Below are 20,808 nucleotides of genomic sequence, written 5' to 3' on the forward strand. Positions count from 1 at the left end.
TAATTAGCACATGACAGAGTGCTAAAATGAATATTAATCAGATGTCTTAAATGTATTGACATGTTTTTCAAGAACTCATTAAATGAAACCTTGTTCTTTCCATTCATATTAAAGTTGAAATGTTTCATAGTGGAAAAGAAATGAGAACTTATTCATTACTAACTGCAGTTATTTATTTATTTGTTTTTAAATTAAAGGGATATTTTTTAGCCCATATCATTTCAGCTGTCAGGTATCCATTATATATTAAACAAATATTTATTGAATACATTCTTGTAAACAGTACTAAAATACCAAAAATGAATGGCAGGGCTCCTAATTTCTAACAGATTAAAAGGAGAATTAGGATGTGTCTATAAATCATAACCAAACAAGCATAACTCAAAAGACAGGATATCAAGGGATTCAGCATAGAATTGTACCCTAGGAAATATCATCCTGCAACTAAACATACTTTTCTTTTTTTTTTAAGAGAGAGTGAGAGAGGGAGAGAGAGGGAGAGAGAGAGAGAGAGAATTTTTTTAACATTTATTTTTTAGTTATCGGAGGACACAACATCCTTGTTTGTATGTGGTGCTGAGGATCGAACCCGGGCCGCACGCATGCCAGGCGAGCGCGCTACCACTTGAGCCACATCCCCAGCCCTAAACATACTTTTCGATGTTTGAATATTTAAGTAATTATTGTATTCCCTTTAAAAATGCCAAAGAAGAGCCAATTTTTAACCCTCAGAAAAACTTCAAATGATCTACTCATGATATTTTCACTCCATATAGCTCTTACATTCCTATAGCTGCCCAGAAACTTCTCCTATCACTCTTCACTCTCACTCCCAACTAAAATCGCTTCTTGAAATGAATCTCCTGCAAGTTTCTCCTATTTTTGCCCTTTCTCATCTTCTATCACTTGTTTTTACTTGTGAGCTCTTGTTCTCCTTTCGAGAATAATTTAGTTAAACTGGCATTGCAATTGTCAGCTCTTTCTGGCCATTACTCCTATTCTGCACACTTAGTGCCCATAACTGTTCTGTTATACCAAGAACCATGTTTTGAAGGGAACCATGTAGCCAAAAAGAGGATTATGTATAGAAGGCAAGGAGGCTGGGGGTGGGAGCTGCAAACATTAAACTTAATATATTTTATCCCTTCACACATGAGAGAAGGTAATGAATGCTATAAGAAAGATAAAGTAGTAGTAGAGAGTATGTAAATACAGCTTTTGACTTACAGAATCAGAGGTATTTGATGTTGTTATTGAGGATCTAAACAGAAGTGATAGTAGACATATTCACAGGCAAGGCTATATGATTGTGAACAGGGAAAAAAAGGCAGTTAAGTTTGGCTGGAACCTGTTTATCAAGGCCCTTTTTCTAAATGTGAACCTAACAATAACTAACTCTTACTTTATGGAGGTCTTGCATATATTTTGGAGCATAATATTTTAAGACATTGACCAATTCTGAGAAGAGCTAAAAGATAGAACTAATGTACACTTTAAGTTGTGTCAGGTATTAAGGCACTTTTATAGCAGTTCTTTCCTTGGAGACAATGTATGTATAAAGTGGGAAAACTCCATTCTAAGACTCCACCCTGATTGAAGAAGAGCAATGCTGCTGACCATATTAGTGTTAATCAGAGCATGCAATGCAACTAGTTTTCTCAAGGATAGGGATTAATTCACATGGAGCCATGATCACACTCTTACCACACTGAAGAATGATCCACTTTGACAAGATAGTTGGTTGGTATTTTATGGGTATAGTCTGGATCTAAGGTATGAAGCAGAGAAAAGCAAAGTAGGATGTGATATGAATTTCTACCTGCAACCTTGATCTAATTAAAGTAAACATAGAGTAGCACTGACCAACACACAAACATTTCCAGACAAGATCATATTCTTCAGAAGTAAGGCAATATGTACATATTTGGGTATCGAAATATTATATACATTTTTTTGTTTTTAACCTTGTTACCCATATCCCTGCTTACTACCTTTCCCTTAATTCCCCAAAGGAAAGGGTTTTGGCCACCTTTTCTATTTCCATTCCTTTCCCTTACTCTCAAGGAAGAGATTTCTCTCTCCTCCTCCTTAACTGATTCCAAAGCCTATCCAAGCTTCCTCCTCACACAATGAATATACATATCACAGAACAGCTTTTCAAATATGTTGCATGTTGACTTACTGGTCAAAACCTGTAGATCACTACAGTACAGAGGTTTTTAATTTGCTTGCATGCATCTTTCTTTTTTAATATGTTAAGTTTTACAAAAAGAAATAGCAGAAAGGTGATTTTGTGAGTTGGCATGCAAAGAATGATGCTGGGAACCTTAGTATTTTGTAGCAGGACAAAAAGTCACAGAAAATTCTGCTTATTTTAATTTTTAATACTTTTCCTTGAAGCACTTTTTAATTACAATTAATAGCACATATTAATTTTAGATATTAGTGCATTTCACTGTGACATTGCCACACATATTGTGCTTTATTCATTCTACCCTTTTTTCCCTTCTCCACCCAATTATCTAATAGCTTGTCTTATGCTTTCAGGTCTATTTACCCCCCTTAATTTCCACATATGGGAGAAAACATGAAATACTTATCTTTCTGTGTCTGGCTTATTTTGCTTAACATCATGTCCTCCATTTTTATACATTTTGCTGCATATGACATAATTTCATTATTTCTGGCCAAATAATACTGTATTAAATATATGCTCTTAATCCACTTATCTTTTGGTAGTGAATGATCTTTTAATGTGCTATTTCTCAGTATTTTTTATTTCATTTTTTAGGTGTAGACGGACACAACCCAATGCCTTTATTTGTTTATGGTACTGAGGATTGAACCCGGGTCCTGCCCATGGTAGGCGAGTGCTCTACCACTGAGCCACAATCCCAGCCCCTATTTCTCAGAATTTTAATAAGGATTTTTGCATCAATGTTCATCAAGACTATTGGTCTTGTTCTCTTTTTGCTTTTGTTCTTGTCTCCTTATCCAGATTTGTTATCAGGGTGATACTGCCTTCATAAAATTGAGTTTGAAAAGGTCCCTTTCCTTTCTATTTTATGTAACAGTTAGGGGAGCATTAGTTTTAACTCTTCTTTTCAAAGTCTAGTAAAATTCAGCAGTGAATCCATACAGTCCTTGGCTTCTTTGGGAGACTTTTATTATTATTCCAATCTCATTGTTACTGATCTACTTGTAGATCATCTTGGTTCAGTTTTGGCAAGTCTTTTGTGCCCAGAAATTTATTCTAGATTTTCCAACTTATTGACATATAGTTTTTCAAAATATCCCTTAATGATCCTATGGATTTCAGAGGTTATCTGTTGTAATATACCCTTCTTCACCTCTAATTTTACTTTGTTTCTTTTCTCTTTCTCTTAGTTTAACTAACAATTTGTCAATTTTGTTTTCTTTTCAAAGAAACAACTCTGTTTCATTGAACCTTTGTATTCTTTTTGTCTCTATTTCATTTATTTCTATCCTGGTCTTTGTGATTTCTTTCCTTCTACTGATTTTAGGTTCAGTTTGTTCTTATTTTTTTGAAGACCTTGAGATGCATCATTAGGTCATTTAGAAAATCCTGAATTTTAAGGTATTCAGGGAATCTTACTATACTAGGTAACATTTCTGTACAAATACCCTGGCCAACTCTTGACTTTGATCTCACATGATATGAAACAAAGTCCAAAAATCATTTTTTCAAAATAAAATATGGTTTGAGTTATTTTTACTTCTTAGAAACAGGGAAAGTCAAGTTTGACTTTCCAGTGTGGATGTGTCACCAGAAAGAGAAAGGTCAACAGAGAATCCTTCAATATTCCCTTTTAACACTTTGTTGTTATCTCAAAAGGGAAGCATCAGGAGCATCACAGCTTTTCTAGAGGTAGAGTTCATGGTTTTGGAACATGGCTTTGTCCCCATGAAATTTTTATCCAATTTTCTTGCCCACTAGAACTATATTATTTTTAAAGATATCTTCCTTTCTAGCTATCTCTATCACTAAGCATCCTTGCCCAAGGTCTCAAAGACCATGTCAGATCCCCTCTGCTGAGATTTTAGAAATAAATAATAAATAATAAGTGATGGAAGTAGAAATAATTATAATATGTTGACATCTTTCCTTCAGACTCACAGAAAAAATTAAATGGGCAAATACATGAAGTTATGTAAAAGTTTTTGTCTTTCTATGGTCCTACCAAATATAAAATCCAAATTCAAACACACTGAATCCATTACTGAAAAAAATATGAAGGCTGAGGTTATAGCTCACTGGTAGAGTGCTTGCCTCACACGTGATGCACTGAGTTTGATCATCAACACCACATAAAAATAAAGATGTTGTGTCCATCTACAACTAAAAGATTTTTTTTAAATATGAAAATAAGTTGTAGCACCAGAGAGATCATCAACACCACATAAAAATAAAGATGTTGTGTCCATCTACAACTAAAAGATTTTTTTTAAATATGAAAATAAGTTGTAGCACCAGAGAGATCTGTGTCTGGTGCCCTCCTGGAATGCCACAACTTCCTTTCCAATGCCCCCTCCTGGAATCCTACCACCATCCCACTTGGGTATTATACCAATGGTGTTCTCTGTGCAGCTTAATGATTTAATGATCCTTTCTTTCTTCCCCATTCCTCACCTCCATTTCCATGATTATTCTTATATGTACCATTATTCAGAAGCCACCCCTCTTGACCTTCTATCCTTGTCCCCTTGGTTTCCAATCTTCTAGCCATGCAGTGTCTTCTCTCTTCTATCACAGAGGAACTGGAACTTCCAAATCTATCCAAGTCAATAAATTCAATCCATTTTAAATTTTTTTTCAACATTTAATTATTCGAATTTCAAAAAATGGAAGTTTATAAAGTAAAAAGTTCTGTATTTCATAGCCCCAACTGTACCCCATAGCACTCATTGGCAGAGATGAGTGCACTCTGCCTAGTTAATGCATTATTTGCTGAATGTCTTTCCAGACCTTTTCTATACTTACTCAAACATAAATCTACAAACATACATACCAACTATGTATATACACTAATAGGATTTTTAAAGGAATTTTTTATACAAAAATAAAAAGTGACTCTAATATAGTTTGCAGTATTTTATTCTGTCATATATTTCATGCTTCTGTGATCTCTTTCCCCATGACTCAAGTTTCTCCCATGTTCAAAAGAACTCTCTCTAAACCACATATCCAGTCACAATCAATCTTTGTCCTTAAAAAGAGCTTCCCCTCACTGACTCCACTTCTTCACTTCCCATTCACTCAGTCCTTGCAGTTTGGCTTCTACCCTACCACGCCCCTGAATTTGACTGAAGATCCAAAGTAAATGCAAGCCCAATGGACATTTTCAGCTTTTATCTCTCAGGGCCCCTCAGCCTACATGACCTTCTTTTTTTGATTCTTCCCCTATTCAAACTGCTACTAATTACTTTATTGCCTCCAGTAATCTCCAACTGGGGATGATTTTAACCTTTAGTGGATATGTGGCAACATCTGGAGTCAATATTGTCTATCGTGACTGAATAAGTGGGGTGGGTACCACTGGCATCTAGAGGATAGAGGCTAGGGAGTCTGCTGAACATCCTACAATGCATGGCCAGTCCCCCACAACAAAGAATTATCCAATTATAAATGTCAGGAGTACTGAGGTTAAGAAAATCTGCATAGAAGGAAATTAACAAACATGAAGGCATTTCTCAAATGTACAGGCTAAGTATCTGGCCCCCATTTGGATGGTGATTGTCCACACCCTTCCCAACAGGAGACAGCCGAAAGTCACATCTCTGCTGGATGTCCCAGAGCCATGGCAGCTTTCTGGTATGTAGGTCCACAGTCCCTAGGTGATGTCCAGGACTCCTCCCGTCATGTCTCATTGTGCTCCAGTTGCACACCTCCTCCCCATCCTTCCACCTGAGGGCTAAAGCACACTTTTAGCCCCCTTCAACACAGCTTATGGTCACCAGGGGGAAAAGCAGACCAACCTCCCACCCACCCACTTCCCTGACTCACTCTCATCTTCCTCCCACCTCTCCCCCTCCCACTGGAGGTTGATTTCCCATTGGATATGCTTTTGTTATGTTTCACATTTATGAATTCACTGAGAGCTTTATAGCCAGATTCCTTTACCACATTTTTCCTGGTGGTGGGTTGGAGGAGAGAATGGTCTAGATGAGCATACCCTGAGTACTATGAGTTTCTGACTCACCTTGGCAGTGGTATTAATTCAGATCTGTCTCTGGTTTCATCTACTGATGAGTGGGGAGGATTCTCCTGTCATGAGACTGTGTAGTTATAGGAGTCCTTGACGGCAGCTGGTGCTGCTGGCATCTTTTGTATGCAACCCTGTGGGGATTCTCTTAGGGGTGGTGAATTTCTGCTGTGTTAATTTGAGCCCAGTATAAACCTAGGGTTACCCACCCCCCAAGCTTTCTTTGATTTTTCTTGTGATTTAACTCCCCCAGAACATGAGCCATCCCTATTCAGTTCATTCTTGGGGACTCTTGGGATGCAGGAATTCCCACTACTCGCCAAACCTTGATGGAACTCCACAGCCAGTTTCAACAGTTTCTTTAATGGTCTGTGGCTTGAAATTTCTCTGCTGGTATCAGTTTCTGACTGGGAAATAATCAGGTTCTCAAGAATAGGAACCTACTCAAGTTAGCTTAAAGAAAAATGTATCTGGGGCTGGGGTTGTGGCTCAGTGGTAGCACCCTCATCTGGCATGTGTGAGGCACTGGGTTCCATCCTCAGAACCACATAAAAATAAATAAGTAAATAAAATAAGGTTATAAAAAATAAAATACTATCTGGGTAAAGTGGATCCTCATGTAGCATGATTGCAAGATGTGAAAGGAGTTGCACCACAACCCGTCTCTCCAGCTCTCTGGAGTCACTGGATCAACAATTCTATGCCTGTCTGCATCCTGGGACCTCACACTCGTGTCCTCCAAAAGATACCTCTGTAAAGCACCCAGTTTTTCTCCCCCATAGTCAGGGCCAGGCCTCAGCTGTGGCCTCAGTGTTTGTGGCTATGACCCAGGCCTCAACAAAATAACCCACTGCTTCACTGACCAACTCCATCATGACTATGGCATCTACCTCTCAGTGCACATGATCTAGCCTGGGAATCTGTGTGGCTCAGGATGTGTCAATTGACCACACTTAACTATATAAGGACTAGGCGGGGAAAGAGGGTGGACTTTTATATACATGACTGTGCACATCCACTAGACACTAGAGTGGGGAGACAGACAGGTGTTCACGTGTGTGCGTGCACACACACACACACACACATATACACACACACCCAAAAGCTGCAGTAGATCTAGGGTACTGAATGACCCTCTGGAATAAAAAGGGGTAATCAAGTTGGGTATGGTGGTACACACCTATAATACCAACTACTCAGGAGGCTAAGGTAGGAAGATCACCAGTTTGAGGTCAGCCTGGACCATTTAGCAAGACTCTGTCTCAAAATTAAAAAATAAAAATTGAAAGGGCTCAGAATAAATCTCAGGGGTAGAGCACTCCTGAGTTCAAGTTCCAATACTGCAACAACAAAACTAAACAAAAAACAAAAACAAGGGTAATCAAACCATGTCTTTCCTTCCACCATCTACACCCTCCCCACCTCTCATCCCTCACCTCCATTCCACCCCTTCCCTCCACCTCCCACCCACATCTGAAAATTGATTTCCCACTGGGATATGTTTCGGTTCTATTTCATATTTCTGAATTCACTAAGGGCTTTGCAGCCAGATTCCCCTCCCACAGCGGAAGCAACTTTCCCTTCTTGAAAAATTCACAGCTTTACACCAAGGGCAGTCCCAATCCCCAGGCCTGCGAAAAACCGGAGGTTTTCTTGGCTGATGGAGTTCAAAGTCTTTCCTATTAAGGGTTTCTGGAGGGTCTAATCCCTGGGCCCCCATATCAGACCACAGGCTAACATCAAAGGCTGAGCTATGGGGAAGCATTTGAGGTGGAGCAGGTGCTATGACCATGGCTATTGGTGGAGATGGTGAGAGTGAGGATGAGGCTGGGAAGGGGGACAAAGGGGATGAATATGAGTAAGAGAATGAGGCAGGGAGCTGGACAGGGAGGGGTTCTGGTGAGGCTATGAACGGGGGATTCAGGGTCCCAGAGAGAGAAAACATGGAATTTTCCATGGATCCAGGATCTCCCTCCCTCTGCCCACCAGAGGTGTAATTTTTTGGCTCAGTAGTTCCAAGAAGCTGCAGGAAGTTCCCACCCAGCTCCTGTTCAGCCTCCACGGGGGCAGCTCCCACTGCATCACTCTCCTCTCCTCTTCTTCCTCCTCTTCCTCCTCCTGTGGCATCATCTGTAGCTGCTGTTGTCTCTTCCATCTCTCCTGTTCCTTCGGTCCCTGCCCCTCTAGCAGTAGCCAGGCTTGGCCCTTCTGCAACCTGCTCTGGGGGAGCCCTGAGTTCCTAGAGAGAAGTGGGCAGGGCTGAGATGTGATCTATGGTCAAGGGGGTGGAGGACAGGCCTAGAGTAGGGGTGAAAGGTAGGACTGGCATGGCAGGGTGATCTTACCACCTGGAGCAGCTTCCACTTTAGTAGGTCACACTCTTTCTGCACTTCCATCAGTTTGGCCTGGGTCAGCCGTAGTTGGAAAGCAGCCTCCTTGCGCTCCATCTCTTGTTGCATGGTGAGCTGCTTCAGTTCTGAGGCCAAGGCTTGGGCGGCTGACTTGTGCAATTTGGAGAAGTCCTGCAGCCACTGCACCCTGTGCCCCTGTAAGTGCTCCTGCCTGCAAGCAAAGCGCAAGCCCAGAGCTAGGCTGCCCCAGGCGCAGGCTTCCTGGGCCTCGCTGGACATCTCACTGTCCTCCAGGATGGTTCTGATCTTATCTTCCACTTCCTCCCAGGACAAGGTTAGATTGTCAAGGTAGAACTCAGGGCCTTTCACGTGCCTGGCCATCTTCTCATTGATGAAGGCCACCACCTTGCTATGCCGAAATCCACTACAGGGGTCCTCAGGTTTCAAGGCCATGATGTCTAAGGGGCTTGTGGCTTTGTGGGCCCTGGGAGATGAATCAACCAGTTGTCCTGTCCTTCTCCTTTAAGACCCCCTCGTCCTCAGCCTCCCCACCCCCACCCCAGTCGCCTATAGCCCCCTACCCCTTCACTCTTAGTATCCCTCCCCTGCCTTTAGGGCCCACCCCGACCCCCATAGCCCTTAGCCCCTCCCCTCACCCTCAGCTCTACCCCTCCCCCTCACTCCCCTCCCCCACCATTAGCCCTTCCCTTCGCCTTTACTCTCCTCCCCTTTCCTTGGCTCCCCACCCCTCTCTTCTCGGTCCCACCCCTCGCTTCTCTGTCCCAGCCACTCATAAAGAGCCGCTTCAGCCTCGGTCCCCTCGTAGAACGCTTCCCACCGGGCTCACCAGAGTAGATACAGGGCTACCACAGCCCTCTCCCAGGGAGAAAGGGGTCCTTCTCGCTCCGAGGGCTCCGGGAAAAGGGAGCCACGCGGCCAAATCTCTAGGCTTTTACTCTAGGACTGTTCCAACTCCCAGAGACTGCGGGGGTGCCGAGGAGGGAGAGCGGAAGGTCCCGCCCCCTCCTGGGCTCCTAAGGGAACCCACCACATGGCTGAAAGCCATCGAAGGCGGGAAGAAACGGGACTGGTTAGAAAAGACCCAGAATGAAGAAAATGAAGCTCTCAGAAGTAAGTCCAAAAGGTCCCGCCCCACCATGATGGTTTGTTCCACGCCTGGTGAGCCCCCTCCAATACTTTGAATATTCTAGAACAGGAAGTAACTCCAACAGCACTGTGGCTACCAGTAGCCCCGAAGGAAGAGGGGTGGAGGAGAGAAGCTAAACTTAAGAATGCAAAGGATAAAAACATTCCTTTCATTTCCCTGATCCTATGTACCTTTTGGCCTGCAAATTAATTTGCCGAGAGTGGTTAGAAAAGACACAGAATGAAGAAAACGAAACTTTTGTACAAGTAACAAAATGCCGAAACCCCTCCTTCCCGACATACATTTATCTAACCCCAGAGTATGTTAGGACCCCTAGAGGTAGAACATCTCCAACCTCTCAGTGGCCTCTGGCACCACCCCCTGTAGAAAATTTCTGTAGCTCCTGTTCAGACTATTGAATTCCCTCCAATAGGAAGTTTAGTTAACATTTTCTGTAAAGGAACAGAGAGTAATTATTTGAGACTCTAGGGAAAAAGAATATGTATCCCAACTACTTGCCATAAAACAGTAGCCATAAATAATACCTGAAGGAATGAGCATGTTCTGTGTTCTGGTAAAATTTTATTTAGAGTAGGCAGTTGGCATGATTTGACCTAACTCCTGCTCTATATTCCCATGCCATGTGTGTCCTAAAGACCTCTCAAATCAGAATGTTCTTAATGTAACTCAACACTCTTTGTTTAAAAATTTAAAGTTCAATGAAGTTTATTTGAGCAGAGAATGATTCATGAGTCAAAATTCTCCTGAATTTTGGAGAGATTCAGGAGTGATTCAGCCTGAGCAGTGAGATTTATAGGAAAAACATAAAAATAGAGAAACCACCTGATTACAACTAGGCAATCTGCCTTATTTGGGAATGATCTGATTGCTTGAATTCATGTGATTGGCTGAGATACAGCTGATTTTGATTGGTGCAAACCCGGCTGTTGGTTATTCTTTAAAATTTGAGTTTTTTAATATACCAAATTTGTTCATAGCTTAGGTAAGGACTCAAAATATAGGAACAGTCTCAGGTCAGTGACCTCCTACTTATTCCTATGTTGTGCAATATAGAAGTCTTGGAAAAAAAAACAATACCCAACTAACTCCCCAAAATGTAGGCAACAAATTGGTCACCATACCCTTTTCTAGTACCTTAGAAACTTCTTGGATATCTGTTCACATTTAGAGATTGCTCGTATTGTTTTTTAAATATTGTTCCTGTCTTTAATTTCCTCCTAATTCCTAATTGCTTCTAGATTTTTTCTATGTTCATGTTACTCCTAAGCTTAAAAATATATTATGGCTTCTTATGTTACACTCTTTGTCCTGATATTAGAATCTTTCTACAGCTTGCCTTTTGGATTTAATACTCTCCATTATCTTCTCTGCTATTATTAATACATCCCAAAGGAATAAGTCATGAACAGATACACTTATTTTGTGTTTTGCATTATCTATCCCTGGAAAAATCAGGTTATTCATCCTTTATTATTCAGCATTATGTTTTATTCTGTGAACTACATTGAAAATGGTAGTATTTATCCTATATGGTAGTAAAAGAGAAAAAAAACAATCAGGCATTAAAATATTACCTAAGTGGGTAATTGAATACCAAAGGTAGAGAGTTTCCCTGATTTAACCTTCTTTTAAAATACTGTCTTGTATTTTTTTACATTTAAACTTTTGTATTTATCAGCCATCAGTAGTCATGGTTCATAATTTGGTTTTAGAGTGATTTCTGAAAATGAAATTTTGAGGAGAAGTGGGAGAGGCAAGTGATAGGGAGGATCATTAGAGAGCTGTCACAATAATTAAAGAGGTAAATTGAGGTGCTAGATGTAGATATGGAAAGAAGAATGCAGAGAGTCATTTGTCCAGTTTAAACATGGACTTTAGGTGGAATTCATTAGAGATGTTAGGGATGAGAGTTAGGAAATGCCTAAGATAATTTCCAGGTTTCTGGTATAGGGGACTAAGAAGATAGACTTTGATGGAAAATGAAGCAGTTGGTTAGAGTTAGTTTACCTTCAGAGAGATAGATATAGATATAGATATAGATATAGATATAGATATAGATATAGATATAGATGGATGGATAGATAGATAGATAGATAGATAGATAGATAGATAGATAGATATTGAGGTAACCTGTTGGGTGACCTGGTAGAGATACCCAGTCAGCAGTTTGAGTCTAAAGCTTAGGAGAGATATCAGGGTTAGAATTATTATATTGGGAGGAAGAAGTTGAATTCTTGGTAGTGTTTGAAATAACATAGGGAGAGGATATAGAGTGGGAAGAGGCCTGCCTTATGAATCTCTTCCTTTCTATCAGGGTTCTGACTTTGGTGGTTTAATAGTTATCTTATTCTTTGTCTTCTATTCCTCTAATATAAGAACATCTTTTACCCTATTTTTCTTTGATAAGAATTTAAACGTTGACTTCAGCTTGAAATCAGTTTTCTCCATATGCTGCCATCATTTCACTTCTGCTGAATAAACATCTTTTTTCACATGGCTAAAGAATTGAAGAAGGGAAAAAAAAAACAAAAGAGAGGGAGATCTGTTAGAAAATTATTTCAGTGCATAAGCAGAACTTTATTAGGGTTTGAACTATGGAAGAATCTAGATGTCAGAAGAGTACACAATTTTTAAAATTTGAATTAAATTTATTTTTTTATTTTTTAAATATTTATTCTTTTAGGTTTTTTTTTAAGTGGACAGTATCTTTATTTTACATTTATGTGGTGCTGAGAATCCAGTGCCTCACGCATGCTAGGCGAACGCGCTATCACTTGAGCCACATCCCCAGTCCCTGAATTAAATTTATTTTTAACTACTGAAATGCATGTAAGTGGGGTATCATGATGTTTGGATACATGTATCCATTTTATAATGTTTAAATCGAATTAAATTTATATACCTCCTCAAAAATTTACCATTTTTATGGTGAAAACATTCAAAATCCTTTCTAGTAGTGTTTTGAAATGCATAGTACATTTTTGTTATCTGTTGTCACCTTACTGTGCAATAATAGCACACCAAAACTACTAGCTTTATCTAATGATATCTTAGTACTCACTGATCAATCTTATTCCGTCTGTCCCCTTAGGACAGATTTTGAAACAGAATTAGCATGACTTATTAACCAGTTTTGTAATAACAATAAATATGGGAAGATGGCATGGAGGGTGATTTTGAGGTATCTGGTGAAATTTGGTGTTATGATTAGTGATACCTCTAACCATAGTATAGAAGGAAAATCATACTATAGGAGACAGATGAGTTCAGTTTGGATTGATAAGTACCTCATGACAGTTATATTGACTCTTAGATGACTCAACTTGTCTGTAATGTAAGAGAGAAAACATAACTGGAGATATGTATTATAGCTTTGGATGGTTGCAGTGCTCAGTTGTGGCTAGGATCCAGTGCTTAAGATGAAGGTTAGGTGGGGAGAGAAAAATGAAACAGAAAAAAACCCACTAAGGCCTAGGGAAGAGTGGTCAATAATTTGGGAGTAAACCAAGGAAAAATAATAAGCAATAGAAGTGGTAGGAAAGAAGTAGAAAAAAGGAGGGGGATAGTTTTATCAAACTAAGAGATTTTGAAGGTGAAATGAGTGTTACACTTTTCAAATAATACATGGAGGTTGGATTGGATTAGGTCTATATTATTAGCTAAACCTAATGAACAAAAGGTCATCCAGTTCACATAATAATGATTCTACTGATTAGCAAAGCAATAGAATGATATGGCAGAAGTCAAATGATATTGGGCCATAGAATGAAGTTAGAGGAGCAAGTATAAATAGTGAATATTGACAAGTCTTTCAAGGTCTCTGAAACTGACAGCTATGGTGGCATAGACAGAAGTCAGAGAATAGATCATGGAGGCATAGGACATGATAGATTAGTTGCTAAGACAATTTAGTTATGAAATTTTCAATAGAAAGTCAGGCGAGGTAGGTAATCATATGTAAAGAAAACTGTTTTTGAAGAGTTTGAGATGTAACTTGGGTAATTGACAATATCTTTGTCAATATTATGAGGAAAATTATAGAACAATGTTATTAACAGATACAAAATATCTGTAATGTAAGTATGAACCAATGAGGAGATAGGAATAGAGTCAGTGGAATTGGTTGGGGAAGGCTTTCTGGATGAGAGATATGTTGTTGTTAATAGAAATATCAGGATTCTCCACAGGTTGATGGAAAGCTTTTTGATTATAGGATGATGTATTTCAGATTATTATTCTTAAAGTTGTTTTCATTCAAACAAGAAAGCAAGCATCACTTATAGTGTGCATAATGGTGGTGGCAAGAAATATTTTAAATTTATCTTGATTATCCTCTTACCTTTACCCTCATCTTCAGTCAATATTTGGGTTATATTTTGAGCAAATTACCTGTATCCTTAGGTGAAAAACAGTAATTGCTTTCCTTGGGAATGGTGACATAACAGATCAATAGAAAGTTCCACAATTATCAGTTATACATGAATGGGTCAAATATATATGTAATATATCATAATTTTCTTAGTAGTTATCTGAATTTAATGCTCAGTCTCAGAATAAATTTGTTTGTTTTGAATTTATTGTAAAGGGAATTTTTATAATAAAATTTATCCTGAGCAAACAATTTTTAGGATAAATGTAATGTTTCCTGTATCCTGGTCCATTGACTGTTTTCTTAAAAAAACAGTGACAAGAAAAGAAATCTTTTCATTGACTTTATGATTTGTATTGGGAGGTAATGTGGGATTTGTATTTTGTAGGTATTTGTCTTTTGTAGCTATTTTGTGGTACTTATTTGTAGGCAATGTGGTAATAGTGGTGATGATGTTAAAGGAGTTTATTTTTATAGAGTGCTTAGTATATACCGGGTACTTGCTAAATGCTTTAAGTGAACTATTTCATTGTTAGGAGAGATTTTGTTCTAGGTCTCTCACATTTCTGCATATCTTCTGAGCATACTATACTTTGTCCTGGATTAGCTTTTCAAAGTTGTATGTATAGAGAAGACTCTTGGAAGATAGAAATAATGTCTTCCTCTAGAGCAAAAGGAAGGTTTGCATACAGCCTTGGGAAAAAGAGCATATTTACTTCTGGAACAAAGGGCTGATATGCTTATGACCCATAATAAAAGATGTGTGTTTTCTAAGCTTGAAGCTCTTCCACTATACTATATGACACATTGCCTATGACCCATTGCTTTTGCAGGTGTTCCCTGATCCTCTTTGTATTGTCCTATGAGACTGAGTTTGAGTAAGCAACACAAATGCTGATGCTCTATTGTGAGAAATTATTTATTAATTGTGACATAGGAGTTTCCTTGAAACTGGCAAGATAACTTGTTAGTTTGGAAATTGGGTAAAATCTCAGACCCTTTACAATTCTTAACACTTATGTGATATAACAACCCTGTAAAATAGTTGCTTTTTATTAATCTAACTTATATATGCCCCAAACAGACTTAGTCACCTATCCAAAGATCCATAGATAGAACATTATAGAGCTGGAATTTGAACCTACATATCTGCCTCTAAAGGCCATTATCTCAAGCAGTAATCTATTCAAGTACAGTTCAAGTCCCAGGGTTGACCTATTGACTAACTGTAACATGAACTATAAGCAAATTATGTTTCTATGATTCTGAGCTGGAGATTATCAGTATCATGGCCAAAGCTGAATATTCATGTGTGCAGAAGTATTAATAAAGTATTCTCTCTTCATACCTCCATCAAATCCTGTTTGTTTACTAACTAATCTCTGCCTGATGGAAAAAAAATGTACACACTTAAAATCTGTTGACATTTTACAGGCCAGAGATCCATAAAAAATAACTTATAAAACAAAAAAGAAAGACCACAACCCTCTAAAGTTTTCATAACTCTACAAAACTGAAAGTATGGCTTATAGACTAAAAATAACAAAAAGTGAATTTTCCCAAAAGATCCTGTGTTTCCCCTAAATGCTTATTATAATGTAAATTTTAAATTTATTTTAATTAGGTATATATGACAGTAGAATGAATTTTGATTCATTGTACACAATTGCGGCACAACTTTTCATTTCTCTGGTTGTATATGATGTAGTGTCATACCATATGTGCAGTCATATGTGTACCTAGGGTAATGATGTCCATCTCATTCCACCATCTTTCCTTCCCCCGCGCACCCTCCCTTTCTTCCCTCCCCTTTGCCCAATCAAAGCTCCTACATTTTCCCCATGCTTCCCTCCTCCCGGTTATGGATCAGCATCCACTTATCAGAGAGAATATTCAGCTTTGGTTTTTGGGATAGGCTTACTTTGCTCAGCATGATATCCTCTAACTCCATCCATTTACCTGTGAATGCCATAATTTTATTCTCTTTTAATGCTGAGTAATATTTCATTGTGTATATATATAACACAGTTTCTTTATCCACTCATCTACTGAAGGGCATCTAGGTTGCTTCCACAGTTTGGCTATTGTGAATTGAGCTGCTATGAATATTCATGTGGCTGCATTATTATACCATGCTGATTTTAAGTCCATTGGGTATAGACCGAGTAGGGGATAACTGGGTCAAATAGTGGTTCCATTTCAATTTCCCCAATAGTGGTTCCATTCCAGTTTCTCCATGCTGCTTTCCAGATTGGTTGCACCAATTTGTAGTCCCACCAGCAATGTATGAGTGTGCCTGTTCCCCCACATTTATTGATCGGAAAGGCCAATCAAAAGAGAAACCAAGTTAAGTTAAAAACCAAAAATAACCCAAAATGTCTGGGAATACAAATTATATTTCAATAATAACCCTGAATATGGATGGCCTAAATTCATCAACTAAATGATATAGACTGACAGATTTGAATTAAAATGAAGACCCAGATATATATTGCCTTCAAGAGACTCATCTCACAGGAAAAGACATACACAGACCGAAGGTGAAAGGTTGGGAAACAAAGTAGCATAAATATTTTTATTCTTGTATTAGGTTTACATCTACTTTTCAATGTATATAATCAGTACAGCAAACAGCAAATACCTGGTAAAATGTCATTTGAATGATTCTACAGGTGTGTCATTCTTCTTAGATAATGATATTAATAAATCAGCCAGTTTTGGCCTTTCTGGCTTTTTAGTGCATTAAAATTATTTGTTTGTAATTTTATATTGTTATTTTTGAAGTAGTCTGAAAATTTCCCTTTCCACAAGTTTAGAGATATTTTTCATTAAAACGTTTTATTTTTCTAATGATTTTTTGAGAAATAAAGATCATCAAAGTACCTGAGATTTTTTTATTATTATTCATTTGTTTCTCTTCCCTGAATTTGCTACAATATTAGTTAATAGCTTTTGTTTGAGGAATGTAGTCTCATCTAACAAGGGCAAAATGATTGATAGTTATATATAAGAGTCAATTCACAGTTTTAAAATGTCAAAAAGTAAAGTTTATTTTAGTTTGCTGTTCATTAAATGCTTCTGGAATTTGCAAGGGAAGTATTTTGAAGTGAATATAAGACTATGGCAGGAACCAGTTAGAAAAGTTTCAACTGTATCCTCAGGCATTTTATCTAGGGCTTCTGCTTTTAGGTATGAAAAAATTCTCTAATTTATATAGATTTTTACTAGATTATCTGTGATGTTACAATAAATTCACATAAACTCTGAATTAAAAATTTACATTTTATAGTATAAACATGTTTATAGATGGGAGTTAGGGACATTCTGATTTTTCATGTATATTTATTTTTTTATAAGTTGCTCAAAACATTACAATGATCTTGACATATCATACATTAGATTCAAATGGGGTATGTAATCTTATTTTTCCACGTTTACAGATTGCAGGATTGCATTGGTTATACAGCCACGTTTATACATAGGGCCATACTAGTGTCTATTGTATTGTGCTGCCCTTCCTATCCTCCCTCCCCTCCCCTCCTCCCATCACCTCTTTCTACCCAATCTACTGTGACACGTTTCTCTCTCTTTTTTCTTCCCCCTCACACCATCTTATATGTAATTTTGCATAACCATGAGGGTCTCCTACCATCTTCCGTGCAATTCCCCTTCTCTCTCCCATTACCACGCACCTCTCATCCCTATATAATGGTAATCTTCTTCTCATGCTCTTCCTCCCTGCTCTGTTTTGAGTCGCCCCCCCCCTTATATCAAAGAAGATATTCTGCATTTGTTTTTTAGGGATTGGCTACTTCACTTAGCATACTCTGCTCTAATGCCATCCATTTCCCTGCAAATGCCATGATATTGTTATTTTTTAGTGCTTAGTAATATTCCATTGTGTATAAATGCCACATTTTTTATATCCATTCATCTATTGAAGGGCATCTGGGTTGGTTCCATAGTCTAGCTATTGTGAATTGTGCTGCTATGAACATTGATGTAGCTGTGTCCCTGTTGTATGCTCTTTTTACGTCTTTTGGGTATAGTCCGAGAAGGGGAATAGCTGGGTTCAATGATGGTTCCATTCCCAGCTTTCCAAGGAATCTCCATACTGCTTTCCAAATTGGCTGAACCAATTTGCAGTCCTACTAGCAATGTACAAGTGTACCCTTTTCCCCACACCCTCGCCAGCACTTGTTATTGTTTGACTTCATAATGGCTGCCATTCTTACTGGAGTGAGATGGTATCTTAGAGTGGTTTTACTTTGCATTTATGTGATTGCTAGAGATGATGAGCATTTTTTTGTGTATTTGTTGATTGATTGTATATCCTCCCCTGAGAAGTGTCTCTTCAGATCCTTGGCCCATTTGTTGACTGGGTTATTTGTTTTCTTGTTGTTTAACTTTTTGAGTTCTTTGTATACTCTGGATATTAGGGCTCTATCTGAAGTGTGAGGAGTATAAATTTGTTCCCAGGATGTAGGTTCCCTGTTTACCTCTCTTATTGTTTATCTTGCTGAGAAAAAACTTTTTAGTTTGAGTAAGTCCCATTTGTGGATTCTAGTTATTAACTCTTGTGCTATGGGCATCCTATTAAGGAATTTGGAGCCCGACCCAACAATATGTAGATCAGAGCCAACTTTTTCTTCTATCAGGCGCAGAGTCTCTGATTTGATATCAAGCTCTTTGATCCATTTTGAGTTAACTTTTGTGCATGGCGAGAGAAAGGGATTCAGTTTCATTTTGTTGCATATGGATTTCCACTTTTCCCAGCACCATTTGTTGAAGATACTATCTTTCCTCCATTGCATGCTTTTAGCCCCTTTATTAAATATAAGAAAGTTGTAATTTTGTGGATTGGTCTCTGTGTCCTCTATTCTGTAGCATTGGTCTACCTGCCTGTTTTGGTACCAGTACCATGCTGTTTTTATTACTATTGCTCTGTAGTATAGTTTAAAATCTGGTATCACTCTACCGCCAGTTTCACTCTTCCTGTTTAGAATTGCTTTTGCTATTCTGGGTCTTTTATTTTTCCAGATGAATTTCATGATTGCTTTTTCTATTTCTGTGAGGAATGCCATTGGGATTTTGATTGGCATTGCATTAAACCTATAGAGTACTTTTGGTAATATTGCAATTTTAATGATATTAGTTCTGCCTATCCATGAACAAGGTATATCTTTCCACCTTCTAAGGTCTTTTTCTATTTCTCTCTTTAGGGTTCTGTAGTTTTCGTTGTATAGTTCTTTCACCTCTTTTGTTAGGTTGATTCCCAAGTATTTTATTTATTTTTTTTTTTGAGGATATTGTGAATGGAGTGGTTGTTCTCATTACCATTTCAGAGGATTTGTCACTGATATACAGGCATGCCTTAGTTTTATGCATGTTGATTTTATATCCTGCCACTTTGCTGAATTCATTTACTAGCTCTAGAAGTTTCTTGGTAGAACCTTTTGGGTCTTCTAGGTGTAGGATCATGTCAAACACAAATAGTGATAAGTTCTTCTTTTCCTATCTTTATGCCTTTAATTTCTTTCGTCTAATTGCTCTGGCCAGTGTTTCGAGAACTATGTTGAACAGAAGTGGTGAGAGAGGGCATCCCTGTCTTGTTCCAGATTTTAGAGGGAATGCCTTCAATTTTTCTCCATTCAGAATGATGCTAGCCTGAGGCTTATCAGATAGCTTTTACAATGATGAGATATATTCCTGTTATCCCTAGTTTTTCTAGTGTTTTGAACATAAAGTGATGCAGTACTTTGTCAAATGCTTTTTCTGCATCTATCGAGATGATCATATGGTTCTTATCTTTTAAGTCTATTGATGTGCTGAATAACATTTATTGATCTCCGTATATTGAACCAGCCTTGCATCCCAGGGATGAATCCTACTTGATCATGATGCACGATTTTTTTGATATGTTTCTGTATCTGATTTGCCAGAATTTTATTGAGGATTTTTGTATCTATGTTCATTAGAGATATTGGTCTGTAGTTTTCTTTCTTTGAAGTGTCTTTGTCTGGTTTAGGAATCAGGGTGATGTTGGCCTTGTAGAATGAATTAGGGAGTTCTCCCTTAATTTCTATTTCCTGAAATAGCTTGAAAAGTATTGGTATTAGTTCTTCTTTAAAGGTTTTGTAAAACTCTGCTATATATCCACTCGATCCTTGGCTTTTCTTGGTTGGTAGTCTTCTGATGGCTTCTTGTATTTCCTCAATTGATATTGGTCTGTTTAGGATGTCTATATCCTCCTGACTCAATATGGGCAGATCATATGAATTAAGAAATTTATCGATGCCTTCACTATCTTCTATTTTATTAGAGTATAAGGTTTCAAAATAATTTCTAATTATCTTCTGTATTTCTGTAGTGTCTGTTGTGATATTGCCTTTTTCATCCCGTATGCTAGTAATTTGAGTTCTCTCTCTTCTTCTCTTCATTAGCATGGCTAAGGGTCTGTCGATCTTATTTATTTTTTCAAAGAACCAACTTTTAGTTTTGTCAATTTTTTCGATTGTTTCTTTTGTTTCAATTTCATTGATTTCCGCTCCGATTTTAATTATTTCTTGCCTTCTACTACTTTTGCTATTGTTTTGCTCTTCTTTTTCTAGGGTTTTGAGATGAAGTGTGAGATCATTTATTTGTTTTTTTTTCTTTTTTTTAAGGAATGAACTCCAAGCAATGAATTTTCCTCTT

The 20,808-nt window shown here is 38.0% G+C and overlaps 2 protein-coding genes across 2 annotated transcripts in view; one reads left to right on the top strand and one right to left on the bottom strand.

Moving 5' to 3' along the window:
- Positions 1-20,808, top strand: part of IL1RAPL2 (interleukin 1 receptor accessory protein like 2) — a gene marked incomplete at both ends in the record, with an annotated part of 1,059,270 nt that overhangs the window by 533,838 nt on the left and 504,624 nt on the right. The window lies entirely within an intron of this gene.
- Positions 7,756-9,028, bottom strand: TEX13A (testis expressed 13A; the record flags this gene model as incomplete). Its single annotated transcript, XM_081278298.1, has 2 exons — positions 7,756-8,463; positions 8,570-9,028. The coding sequence occupies 2 exons, from the start codon at positions 9,026-9,028 to the stop codon at positions 7,756-7,758; spliced, it is 1,167 nt and encodes a 388-aa protein (XP_081134424.1).

This window comes from Spermophilus citellus (assembly GCF_964194105.1).
Source record: "Spermophilus citellus genome assembly, chromosome: X".
Taxonomy (NCBI): Eukaryota; Metazoa; Chordata; class Mammalia; order Rodentia; family Sciuridae; genus Spermophilus; species Spermophilus citellus.